General features: G+C 42.8%; 1 protein-coding gene across 5 annotated transcripts; it reads right to left on the reverse strand.

Annotated features, from left to right (window-relative positions):
* Nucleotides 1–2,447: 2,447 nt before the first annotated feature.
* On the reverse strand, nucleotides 2,448–11,559 carry LOC136767938 (transmembrane protein 265). Of its 5 annotated transcripts, none has more exons than XM_066722026.1 (4): nucleotides 10,112–11,559; nucleotides 5,820–6,105; nucleotides 5,042–5,272; nucleotides 2,448–4,801 (listed from the first exon to the last, which is right to left on the reverse strand). In XM_066722026.1, the coding sequence occupies exons 3-4, from the start codon at nucleotides 5,249–5,251 to the stop codon at nucleotides 4,643–4,645; spliced, it is 369 nt and encodes a 122-aa protein (XP_066578123.1). In that variant the 5' UTR covers nucleotides 5,252–5,272; nucleotides 5,820–6,105; nucleotides 10,112–11,559; the 3' UTR covers nucleotides 2,448–4,642. The 5 variants fall into 5 exon arrangements, with proteins under 5 accessions (XP_066578123.1, XP_066578124.1, XP_066578121.1 ...); XM_066722027.1 differs by having other exon boundaries at nucleotides 5,042–5,253; nucleotides 10,112–11,558; XM_066722024.1 differs by having other exon boundaries at nucleotides 5,042–6,105.
* Between the last annotated feature and the right edge of the window lie 882 nt (nucleotides 11,560–12,441).

Here is a 12,441-nt window from a genome sequence, read left to right on the forward strand (position 1 = left end):
TCTTCAACGGTCCAATTTTGGTGAGCTTGTGCAAATTGTAGCCTCTTTTTCCTATTTGTAGTGGAGATGAGTGGTACCCGGTGGGGTCTTCTGCTGTTGTAGCCCATCCGCCTCAAGGTTGTACGTGTTGTGGCTTCACAAATGCTTTGCTGCATACCTCGGTTGTAACGAGTGGTTATTTCAGTCAAAGTTGCTCTTCTATCAGCTTGAATCAGTCGGCCCATTCTCCTCTGACCTCTAGCATCAACAAGGCATTTTCGCCCACAGGACTGCCGCATACTGGATGTTTTTCCCTTTTCACACCATTCTTTGTAAACCCTAGAAATGGTTGTGCGTGAAAATCCCAGTAACTGAGCAGATTGTGAAATACTCAGACCGGCCCGTCTGGCACCAACAACCATGCCACGCTCAAAATTGCTTAAATCACCTTTCTTTCCCATTCAGACATTCAGTTTGGAGTTCAGGAGATTGTCTTGACCAGGACCACACCCCTAAATGCATTGAAGCAACTGCCATGTGATTGGTTGGTTAGATAATTGCATTAATGAGAAATTGAACAGGTGTTCCTAATAATCCTTTAGGTGAGTGTATATATATATATATAGTTTTTTTTTTTTTTTCTTTTATACGAGCACATATGAATGATGATTTCAACACAATCGTACAAGTATTATGTATTAGTATTAATATTTTTGTGTGTTTGTTAGTTTTATATATAAATATTAAAAAAACAAACTCACCTGGATTGTATAACCCACCTGGTGTTTCTATTGAGTAAATGTCCTTTTATATTGTCGGTGTGCTGTAAGAGGAATAACTGTGATAAAAATAAGATTGTGCTTTTCTTCCAGTATGTATCCTATATCTGGGCTTTTTCTTATTGCTACAGAGGGTTTGGAAAAGGAAAGGGACAACGTCTGAAACGGACCCTCCTCGTATCTACACTTACATGTGGACAGACCCTGGGTTCAGTGACAGGGCTGGACGGAGCATGCGAGGCTGCTTCTCTGATTGGCTGCTGACTGTTCTAGAACCGCCCAATCTCGGAAATAGTCCCAGCTACCGCTTTGCTTGACTGTACTGCACAAACGTGGGTGGAACCTGCATCTCAAAATCACAATCTGATATCTGTCGTCATGTTGTCTAGAAGAAATATCATGTGCCCTCACAAAATAAAATGAGCACCCCTGGTGTTTATTACACAGTGCCTTGTGTCGGAAACCTGTTTGTATGCATTTATGTGTGGTACTATCTCAGTAGCTCGTTTAATTCTGGCAGGTGACTGAATAGATTATTTTTTCCATGTTTGCTGAGATCCCCACTGGCTTGTAAATTAATATGAATTTAGGCTGCCAAAGTATTTTTGCAGAGTGTGATGACATCACAGGACTGATGCCACTTCAGTTACCGGTTGGTTTTGGTTGAATCTCCATTGAATTTGGTGAGTATAGAGTGAGATTAAGGCCTGTGGTTGACCAGACTTGGGGGTTGAGGGTGTCTGCATCATGTATGTAGTGCACCAGGGAATTCATTCTTTACTTAAGTCTGCTGAGCAATAATGACTACAGAGAGAGGTTGGTCACAGTCACAGGACAGCACAAATCTTGTAGATTGTTTATCCTTAATTGTGTTTCGTCTTCTGACACTAAAACAAAAATAATTCCATTATGAATGGTCTTGAAGTGGTTAGATTGGTAGTTGGAGTTATATTTGGACCAGTGCAGCTCATTTGTGCACTGGGATGCGGCTCAGTCTGCCACTCTGTAGTTATACTTTTGTCTGTGCAAACTAAAGTTGGGCTCAAACATAAAATTGATTAGTTCAATAATACTAAAAAAGCTTTACAATGATCTAACGAAATAAACAAAGCAATAAGAACCCTGTACTGTCTATTGTAACGGTTAGTGAGAAACATTAGCCTGTACAGAATTGTATGTTCATTTGAATTTTCAATAAATAAGTAGGCAATGTGACTGATTCAGTTGTAATTGATTAATTATATAAATCCAAATGGACAATTGTAGTTAAGTTCCGTGTAGCGAGGATGTGTTTCCCGAATTTGGGGATAGGCTGGCCGTCTGGCTACTGTTAGAATCAAAAACTGCGTATAAAGTGAACAATAAAAAATAATGGGACCTTTATCTGGGAGATGGAGAGTGGGGTGGGCTCAGTGTACCTACTCCTATGGGCTGTGTGTGTGTCCTGTCCTTATGCAAACAGTGTTTGATTTGTTTAATGATGTCTCAAGCCATTTACGTTCCTCATCAAACGAAAATAATCAGTGCAGTACACACCTCATAGATCCCTGACTACCAGTGCCAAATGCATTGATACGCTCTGTGAAAAGACCGAGTCAAACAAGGAAACTGCTGTCACAGCTGCTCTTTCACGTCATCAGTTGAACACTTAGTCCTAATACATAGAGAAACTCGACGAAAGCAACGAAACGCATGCACCTATTTTATTGTAAAAGTCACATTTCCTCTTTTCATCTGTTACAAAAATATATGTTTATAAGACTTACAAAATAGACTGAAACATTTTAGCAGATGAGCATTATATGTTATTTAAATTGTCAAGTGCTAAAATTGCTGTGTAGGGGATGTAGTGTGTGTTTAATACCACCAGCATTGTAAGGTATACATTATAAAGCATACAGGTGTGGTAGTAAAGGTCTTGCATGTAGTGGTTAAAGAAACAGTGCTGGTGACAATACATACAATGGCCTGTAGGTGGCGCCAACTCTTACATGAGGCCCAATATAAAACTTACTAAAACAAGACTTATTTATCAAGCCTTCATGCTGAATACAATACCGCCCATTTCATCACAATGAACACAAAGGTACAGATCTGATTCTAGTCATGTCACATTGGAAGAAACGACAACAAAAATAATAAGAAATAATTCCTGAAGCAAGTGTAAAACGTGTATGAATTTCTAAACAGTGACATGATGGGTAGTATAGCTTATTATTTCAGGAGGTGTAACAGGTGGATCTGGCAAATCTCAGTAAGAATAATCAGATTTGGGGCTTAATGCATTTGCAGGATTCACATACTTAACACTGTATTCACTCCTGTTCACATATTGGTTGTGTTGCATACAGTGCATCCAGAAAGTATTCACAGCGCTTCACTTTTTCCACATTTTGTTATGTTACAGCCTTATTCCAAAATGGATTAAATTCATAATGTCTTCAAAATGTCTGCAGCATTGAAGGTCCCAATGAGCACAGTGGCCTACATCATCCATAAATGGAAGAAGTTTGGAACCACCAGGACTCTTCCTAGAGCTGGCCACCTGGCCAAACTGAGCGATCGGGAGAGAAGGGCCTTAGTCAGGGAGGTGACCAAGAACCAGATGGTCACTCTGACAGAGCTCCAGCGTGTCTCTGTGGAGAGGAGAACCTTCCAGAAGAACAACCATCTCTGCAGCACTCCACCAATCAGGCCTGTATGGTAGAGTGGCCAGATGGAAGCCACTCCTCAGTAAAAGGCACATGACAGCCCGCCTGGAGTTTGCCAGAAGGCACCTGAAGGACTCTCAGACCATGAGAAACAAAATTCCCTGGTCTGATGAAACAAAGATTGAACTTATGTCTGGAGGAAACCAGGCACTGCTCATCACCTGGTCAATACCATCCCTACAGTAAAGCATGGTGGTGGCAGCATCATGCTGTGGGGATGTTTTTCAGTGGTGGGAACTGGGAGATGAGTCGGGATCGAGGGAAAGATGAATGCAGCAATGTACAGAGACATCCTTGATGAAAACCTGCTCCAGAGTGCTCTGGACCTCAGACTGGGGTGAAGGTTAATCTTCCAACAGGACAACGACCCTAAGCACACAGCCAAGATAACAAAGGAGTGGCTACAGAACAACTCTGTGAATGTCCTTGAGTGGCCCAGCCAGAGCCCAGACTTGAACCCGATTGAACATCTCTGGAGAGATCTGAAAATGGCTGTGCACTGACGCTCCCCATCCAACCTGATGGAGCTTGAGAGGTCCTGCAAAGAAGAATGGGAGAAACTGCCCAAAAATAGGTGTGCCAAGCTTGTAGCATCATACTCAAAAAGACTTGAGGCTGTAAATGGTGCCAAAGGTGCTTCAACAAAGTATTGAGCAAAGGCTGTGAATACTTATGTACATGTGCTTTTTTTTTTTATTTAATACATTTGCAAAGATTTCAAACAAACTTCTTTCACGTTGTTATTATGGGGTATTGTTTGTAGAATTGAGGAAAATAATGAATTTAATCCATTTTGGAATAAGGCTGTAACATTACAAAATGTGGAAAAAGTGAAGCGCTGTGAATACTTTCCGGATGCACTGTAAGTCAGGCAGCCCAGTGACTCATGCATTCTGGTCAGTCCAGTCAGTCAGAGTGGGCCAGAGATGCTGCAGTGGTCAGTGTCTTCATTAGCGCTGTGGAGAATCAATGGAGTTCTTCTGATGGAGAACGATGTGTATACAGTACATTCCTAATTGGTCTGACAAAGTACATTTCTGTCCATATTTTTTTGTGCAAAAGTCCACATCCTGAGTCCATTTTTCCTTTTCTTTATTGCAGGTTTCCCGATATTGCACGAGTTCTGTCTGCCGCCCTCAATGGAAAGCAGGTCTCCGTGTTGTGGGCTGTCGGTCAGTTTTGCAGGGTCAAGAGGTAGGACACCAGGGCCATGAGAGTGGGGACCAGTATGAGCAGGCCCACCCACAGCCCAATGGCCAGCAGGCTGTATTTGCGTGCTCTGCGGGAGCAGCGCTGCGCTCTCTCAGGGTCCGTGGCTCTACACTCCCGGACCTGCAACGACACACACACAGGCTGTCGTACATAGGGGCCTCATTGTTCACTGTGTCACCTGCAGTGTGACACAATGGTAATATTTCCCCCTTTTCACTTTAGTGACTGACTGATTGATGCACTGACTGACACACTAATTGATTGACTGACTGATTGACTGATGCACTGATTGACTGATGCATTGACTGACTGATTAACTGATTGACTGATACACCGACCGCGTTGCCCACTGACTCTCACCTTGACAGAGTTGATGAGCGCCACCATGCCCAGGCAGGAGAGGCCACACACGATGCTTGCAATGGCGAGAATGCGGTATTCCTTCAGCAGTTTACCGGGGGCACTGCGCCGAACCTCCGCACCCAGGCCCGGGGTCACGTTCAGGGGGACCGTCTCGTCATCCTTCCCTGATTTCCCGTTGGGCACCTCTGAAACTACACTCATCTCCATTGCTGCAGAGAGACAGACAGACTGAATGGGGTAAGCGACGCTGTCGTTGCGTGTCAGTCTACATCAGAGCTGTGGAGGAACACCAGAGACCTTCAGGGAAGGAACAAGTGCATGTATAGACTGGCTGTATTGGTACACTGTCTCTCCTGTACATTTGAGAGTAATCGCATACGAGTGTCCCCAGGTCCTATTAAAGGTACTAACATTTTGATTGATACACTACCGCTTTAGAACACCTCACTTTTTCCAGTTTTAATTGACATTTACACAGTTTAATGTCTCGGTGTACTCTGAAATTAAAGCATAGAACAGATAAACTGTTGGGGTAAAATTGCCCCCTATGTATTATACATACACTTTCCAGTAAGTTACTAGTTAAAACTTGTTCTTATTAGGATTTCTCTGCTCAAACTTATCTGTGACAGAGAGAATTTCTACTGCTGTGGACATTCTTTAGTTAACAAACCAAAACTATATAACACGTTCTTATCAGTATAGTGTGTGCTGTGTCCTTGGTACCAGCGCTTCTATGTCTGGATGAAATAGTTTCCCTAATTATAAAGAATACCTTATCAATTATTGCTTCCCATGTCTCGGAACTGCCCCGGGACGTATGTCAAGAAAATATCATCCAGGTTCAGGACTGCCCTGAAACTCCTTTGAAATATTGCTTGTAGATGTATAAAAGGCTGTGTGAAATGTTCAATAAACGAAGATAAACGAGCAGACTTCGGTGTCTGTGAATTTACTTCCCGGGCCTGTCTCCTGCTGAGAGTCTACACTGTTACTGGAAGCGCTGACTGGGTGCCTGATTCACTTGGATCCGAAGGGTTGCTTCAACTGAAGCGTTGTACCTTAACATAAACAATTTGAGATAAAAAAAATTAAATCATGGAATCATTTTGTTTAACACAATTTAACCCCTTAAGCTGACAAACCCCTCTGGTCCCCTTAAAACTTCTCTTTAATCCCATGTGTAATCACTGGTGTGTTGTTTGCCAAGTGTTTGGCATCCCATGAAAGCTGAGACTCTCAGCGTTCTAACGACCTGAAGCATTCTCTGATGTGAAAATTTTGTTACTCCCCCCGCATTTACAAAATCTCAGAAAATATTGACAATTATGACATATTCTGGAACCAGAGAGTCTATTAATCTAAACAAGACCATCCACGTTTTGGTAGAAGCAACACACACCTGTAGAGAGCTCAAAATGTCAAGATGGAAAACTGTTTACAGTGCAACAGTTTTACGTAATTGGATCTGAACTTCTCTGTGTTTGATACAACATCAAATATTATATACTGGATTAATCGTTCGGTTGTTCTGAACATAACAAGCATTTTCGCAAAGAAATCCAATTGAAACTGAGTGATCTGTGACCGTCTGAATGAGACCCCCCCCCGGAGCAGACCGCGCGTTTTGTGTTTGAGAATGAAACGCGCTGGTAGCCAAGAGAATCAGCTTTTAAACAATGAGCGCATTGTAGGAATATAGTATAATTTCTATGTACAAGAGCTGTGCATAACACTGCCAAATAATGCTTAAGAGGGTGTAGTAAAAGTATATAACTGAAATGTACATTATTGTTCAATTTTTGGTAACCTAAACTTTTTTTGTTTAACCTTTGGCAGTTTACATCTTACCTTTGTACCATTTCAGGCTATTCACTGGAGTTAAACTGCTAAAATTTCAATTAAATCTGGAAAAATGGTGGAGTTCTTTTGACCGGTATTGTATATTTTTACTGTAATATCTTATTCAATATGGAATGGCATTGGGTGATGGAATTAAGAAAATGCAATATCTCACAGCTGCTCAAAATGCACACACATTTTATTTTACTTATAGGATTAGTTGATTATTTATTTATTTATTATTTTTCAATTTTGAATCAAATACACCACAGGTATACACCTACCTATTGCTATTTATTGGTTTCTGTTTTGCATAAAAGACACAGGTATGAAATTGAAGGGACACAAACACACAGCTACCTCTCACTAACCCACTGACTGTGACACTGTGTGTTGTAAGGGTCTCTTGTCATTTGTTAACCTTTGGGTTAGAAATCCTCTGTTAATTAACAGTCTGTCTTGGACAGTTAACACACAGTCATTGTGTATTATTGGGCTTGGGCTGTAGCTGTGAGTTTCAGGGTTAATAAGTATTTACAGAAAAGGAGAGAGACAGAATGTTGCGAAGAGGAAAGAAAACCAGAAAGAACAAGTTTGGAAAAGAAAGAGATATAGGGTGAGAGAGAGAGAATCAGAAAACAAAACAAAATGTGAGACAGAGAGACAAAACAAAGTGAATTTGAGAGAGAAAAAGGAGATAAAAACAGGATGGAGGGAAAGGTGGGGTGAGAAAAGTAGAGAAACAGAGGGGAAGAAAGTAAGAGAAGAAAAGAATGAAACCTGAAGTGAAAAATAGCCTCAATGACGGAAAGAGAAAAGCAGAGAAACAGAAAGAAAGTTATGAAGAAAAATAAATAGTAAGCCTGGAGGTCAGGAGTCTGTCAGATAACACACACAACAAGTTCAGGGCTCTGATATAGCTGAGCAGTGAGAGAGAGAGAGAGGTGAACCAAGACGCATCAATAGCAGACAGGAGTACAGACAGTCTAGATTACAGTCTATTACAGAAGAGAGGAACACAACAGAAGATGGCAACACCGGACTCTAGTGTACCTGAGTTGAGCAAGAGAGGGGACACAGAGAAGTAGTTGTCTTTGCCAGGACACCCTTGGGACAGAGACTCCTGTGTCAGTGGATTAATTACCTGGTCATTCAGGATGGATGAATAAAACGAAATGCATTCAAATAAATAGGAGAAAAGCAGCAGTCTCTATAGTTCACTGCCTCACTGTTCTGTACACTACTCTTCCAATCAGACATGAACCCTGTCCCTCAATGCTCCACAGCGAGATCAGGACAGACAGGTACTGCCACACCGCTGGCTGCTCTGCCCTGTCTCACTGCCACAACCTGAAACACCGGTCGTGTATCCCTTCCTCTCTCTGTCACTGTCTCTGAGTCTCTCCCTCAGTCTGCCTCCCTGTCCCTTTGCATGTCTTAGAGAAACACAGCATAACAAAATGCTACAGTCAGAGTGAGTGGTACGAGGGGTGAATGTGAAAAAACAGAACAGGAAAGTTACAATAGTGGCCTGTAGTAAACTAGAATAGCGCTGTTCCAATAGGGGGCTGTAGTAACAGTGCAGTAGAATAGTGCTGTTCCAATAGGGGGCTGTAGTAACAGTGCAGTAGAATAGTGCTGTTCCAATAGGGGGCTGTAGTAACGGTGCAGTAGAATAGTGCTGTTCCAATAGGGGGCTGTAGTAACGGTGCAGTAGAATAGTGCTGTTCCAATAGGGGGCTGTAGTAACGGTGCAGTAGAATAGCGCTGTTCCAATAGGGGGCTGTAGTAACGGTGCAGTAGAATAGTGCTGTTCCAATAGGGGGCTGTAGTAACAGTGCAGTACAATAGTGCTGTTCCAATAGGGGGCTGTAGTAAAAGTGCAGTAGAATAGTGCTGTTCCAATAGGGGGCTGTAGTAAAAGTGCAGTAGAACAGTGCTGTTCCAATAGGGGGCTGTAGTAACGGTGCAGTAGAATAGTGCTGTTCCAATAGGGGACTGTAGTAACAGTGCAGTACAATAGTGCTGTTCCAATAGGGGGCTGTAGTAAAAGTGCAGTAGAATAGTGCTGTTCCAATAGGGGGCTGTAGTAACAGTGCAGTAGAATAGTGCTGTTCCAATAGGGGGCTGTAGTAACGGTGCAGTAGAATAGTGCTGTTCCAATAGGGGGCTGTAGTAACAGTGCAGTAGAACAGTGCTGTTCCAATAGGGGGCTGTAGTAACAGTGCAGTAGAATAGTGCTGTTCCAATAGGGAGCTGTAGTAACAGTGCAGTAGGATAGAACAGTAGGACACTTAATGTGAGTGGTGCAAGTTTCACAGGATGTGTTAATAGTTACGTTACTTTTAACCAGCATGAAAACGCAACAGGGGAGGTTGTTGATTTTTTTCACTTGTGATATGATATGTGTGTGTCTAATTATGTGTTGGATTTTTAATCAGTTAATAAGTTGTGTGAAGGGTGTCTCTTATTGTATTAGAGATTTCACAAAGAGATGTTTTAGATCAGCTTCGCTTCTCGGTCCTCTTGCCCAAACTGCATGAGATACCATCTCTTACTCAATAAAAGACAACCCTTCACATGACCTATTAACATATACAATAGCCCAGAAGAATTTGATTTGGAACAGGATCTCTGGTACAGTGTACAGCACAGTAATCAGGTCACAATGGGCACCATAGTAATGGCAACAGTGGAACTTTCATGTTACAAAAGGTGCGTCAAACCACAGTTCTGTAAATGGCAACAGATAAATGTTACAGTGGATCTGCAGCCCTGCAAGCTGCACTTCTTGTGTAGCTGGGCGAGGACAGAAAGCACTGATGTCTATGTCTGACTGAGAATGGGGCAGCCAGGCTGAGATCCTGACACACACACACACTCACCTGAGGCAGAATCCCACTCGGAACCCCCCAATCACTCCGCAAACAGCACTACACACATAGTTACACACATAGTTACACACACAGATGGATACACAGACGCACATTCACACTTACGGTCCAGTCCAGTCCAGTCAGTGACTCTACAGCAGCAGTACAGTAAAGATCCACAGATCACACCCCTCGTCATGTCTATGTTTTTTTACCCAAAGCATCTGCTAAATGACTAGTGATAATTATTCCTATTTTCTAGCACACACAGACAGGGATACTGGATTACAGCATATAGACACTCACAGACACCGTTCCCTCCCCACTAATATTCCAATGAAAGAGACTGTACCTTTCTCTCCACCGTCCCAGTGCCTCCCGCCTCCCTCCTCTGTTTCCCTTTCCGTCTTGTCTTCTCCCTTTAACTCCTCACAGGAAACGAGATGATCTGTTGCTGAAAGTGCAGTCCTTCTCCCTCTCCTTCTCTCTCTCTCAAGCTCTCAACTTCCTTCTTTCTCTGCCCTCAATTGTCAGATTCTGGGAACTTAAGGTGGGCGTCCTTTTTGGCTCTGGATTTCCCCACTTCTCATAGAAAACCAAAAAAACTAAAATCTGATCAGCTCGCTCTAATACCAACGCAACTTTTGTCTTTTGCTTCGTACCCCAGACGTGATTTCCTGTGTGTCCTTAAGGCATCCAGTGAGGATGAAATCTGTTTCAGCTCTTAATCAAGTTGGATATTGTGTTCTCTGTCTAGCTTTCCATGTTTAATCCGCCTGGAGCTGTGAGGTGGGGGCCTAAGTGTTTCTTCCCCAGTCTGCCCCTGTCTGTGTATCTCTCAAATATGTGGATGAGGCAAGAATGGTGAAAAACCTTGATACTGCCAATGACAAGGAGCCGAGCCCAAACTTCCCCTTCTGCCAGCTGGAGGCTACAGACCGTCCCGAGACTCTTCAGAGGCCGACACCAGATGTGTTGTTACGGTGCAGTTTCTGCTCCAGATGCCTTCCCAGCAGAAGGTGCTGCAATATTTGTTTGTGCCCATAAGGTACACCTGAGATTGAAGTTCTCCTCTTGTCCAGACTTGATGGCAAATTCTTTGCACAGGGTGACTCAGCTTCACTGCAGATCAAAGTTTTTGCTTGGGAATTTCCTAGTAAGTCTCTAACCGCAGTCCATTAGCTGGAGGTAACAGTCTGGAGTTCAGCTGTTTTCTCTCTCTCTCTTTCTCTCTCGTTTTGAAAGGTGCTGAAGGTCTACGAGAATGATACACAGGAGTGAGATAAACAGAGGGAGAGTAATGTTTTCCTCTTCCCGGTTAATCAAACTATATTCCAGTCACCTTGGCACTAGACAGTACCTGGCTCTCTGTGTGTACATTTGTGTCACTGTTTTTTTTTCTATGCGTGCGTGAGAATATATATCTGTGTGTGAGAGAGTGAAGGCAAGTCATTTGTGCTCAACTGAGAAACACCCCTTTTCTCCCTCCCTCTCACTTACTTTTCGTTTGTTTCTAGCTGCCCTCCCTTTATCATTGCCCTCCTCTCTTTCCTGTGCAATAAGTTTAGTCAGAAAAACATTTTTTTAGCTGGTTTTCAGTGCAGTGACCTCTTTCTCTCTCTCTCTCTCTCTTCTATCTCATACACTGTACAAGGGAACTGTCTAAACACCTTTCTTTCTCTCTCACGAAGACTGCACAAAGTTAGACTGTCAACCTCTCTCTCTCTCTCTCTCTTTCTCGCTCTTTCTCTCACATTCCTAAAGCTGTGACCGAACAGAGCGGAAACTTCTAAGTCTGTGGTGTATTAACACCCGCCGCCCCCCCCTTCCTCTCTCTCACACGATTTCTCTTTAAAGTGGCTGCTTGTATTATTGTTCTTTCTCTCTTTCGGGCTCAGTTATACATGATCATACTGTAGGTTCCAGGAAATCTGACGTTATATCTCTATGTACCCACCCACGACCACCCACTACCCCCTCCCCTCTCTCTTGAATTTTCTCTGCCTGTGGGTGGAATTCTCTCTCTCTTTCTCTATCTTTCATTCTTTCTCCTCACACTGACACATCACCACACCTCGACATGGGGAACTTTTCTGCATTCCTTCAGGGTTACACCACAATACAGCAATACAGTCACCCACACGTACATGCATACACACTGTAATAATGGGACCAGTGTCAATCTGGTAGTAACATTGTACTAGCAGCTGTGCTGTGTAAGGGATCAAGAGGTGAGTGTGTGTGTGTGTGTGGGGGGGTGATTGTAGCCAGCCCGTACAGTATTTATTATTGGGATATTCTGTGCAACAGTTGAATTCTATCAATCCTCACCAGAGTTCTATCAATCAGCTAGATAGAACACTTCTGGGAGGAACTGGAATGCCAGGGCAGGATAGCATATAGACTATTTATATATGTCTTTCTTGGCAGACACCCTTATCCAGCATGACTTACAGTTTACACAAGCATTACAAAAGTGCAGAAATACAAATCAATGCAAAATTCAATCTTAGCATTACAAAAAGGCAGTAGTAAGAATTGTAAGCATTACAAGAGTGAGATGTTACAGTGTTCCTCTGGGTGTCAGTCAAAAGGCTCACAGGCCGGTGTGAGACGTTACATAATGTAAATACAGTGTAAACAGTGCACTGACTGACTGAACACTACAGTACATTAGCAGAA

Source organism: Amia ocellicauda, chromosome 14 (genome assembly GCF_036373705.1).
Source record: "Amia ocellicauda isolate fAmiCal2 chromosome 14, fAmiCal2.hap1, whole genome shotgun sequence".
NCBI classification, from domain to species: Eukaryota; Metazoa; Chordata; class Actinopteri; order Amiiformes; family Amiidae; genus Amia; species Amia ocellicauda.

What these genes read in the sequence shown, in the direction of transcription:
- LOC136767938 (XM_066722026.1), bottom strand. Translation starts at nt 5,251, where the DNA reads ATGGAGATGAGTGTAGTTTCAGAGGTGCCCAACGGGAAATCAGGGAAG. An exon ending in CGCTCATCAACTCTGTCAAG is followed by an intron (nt 4,802 to 5,041) that starts GTGAGAGTCAGT and finishes GTGTCGTTGCAG; the next exon opens with GTCCGGGAGTGTAGAGCCAC.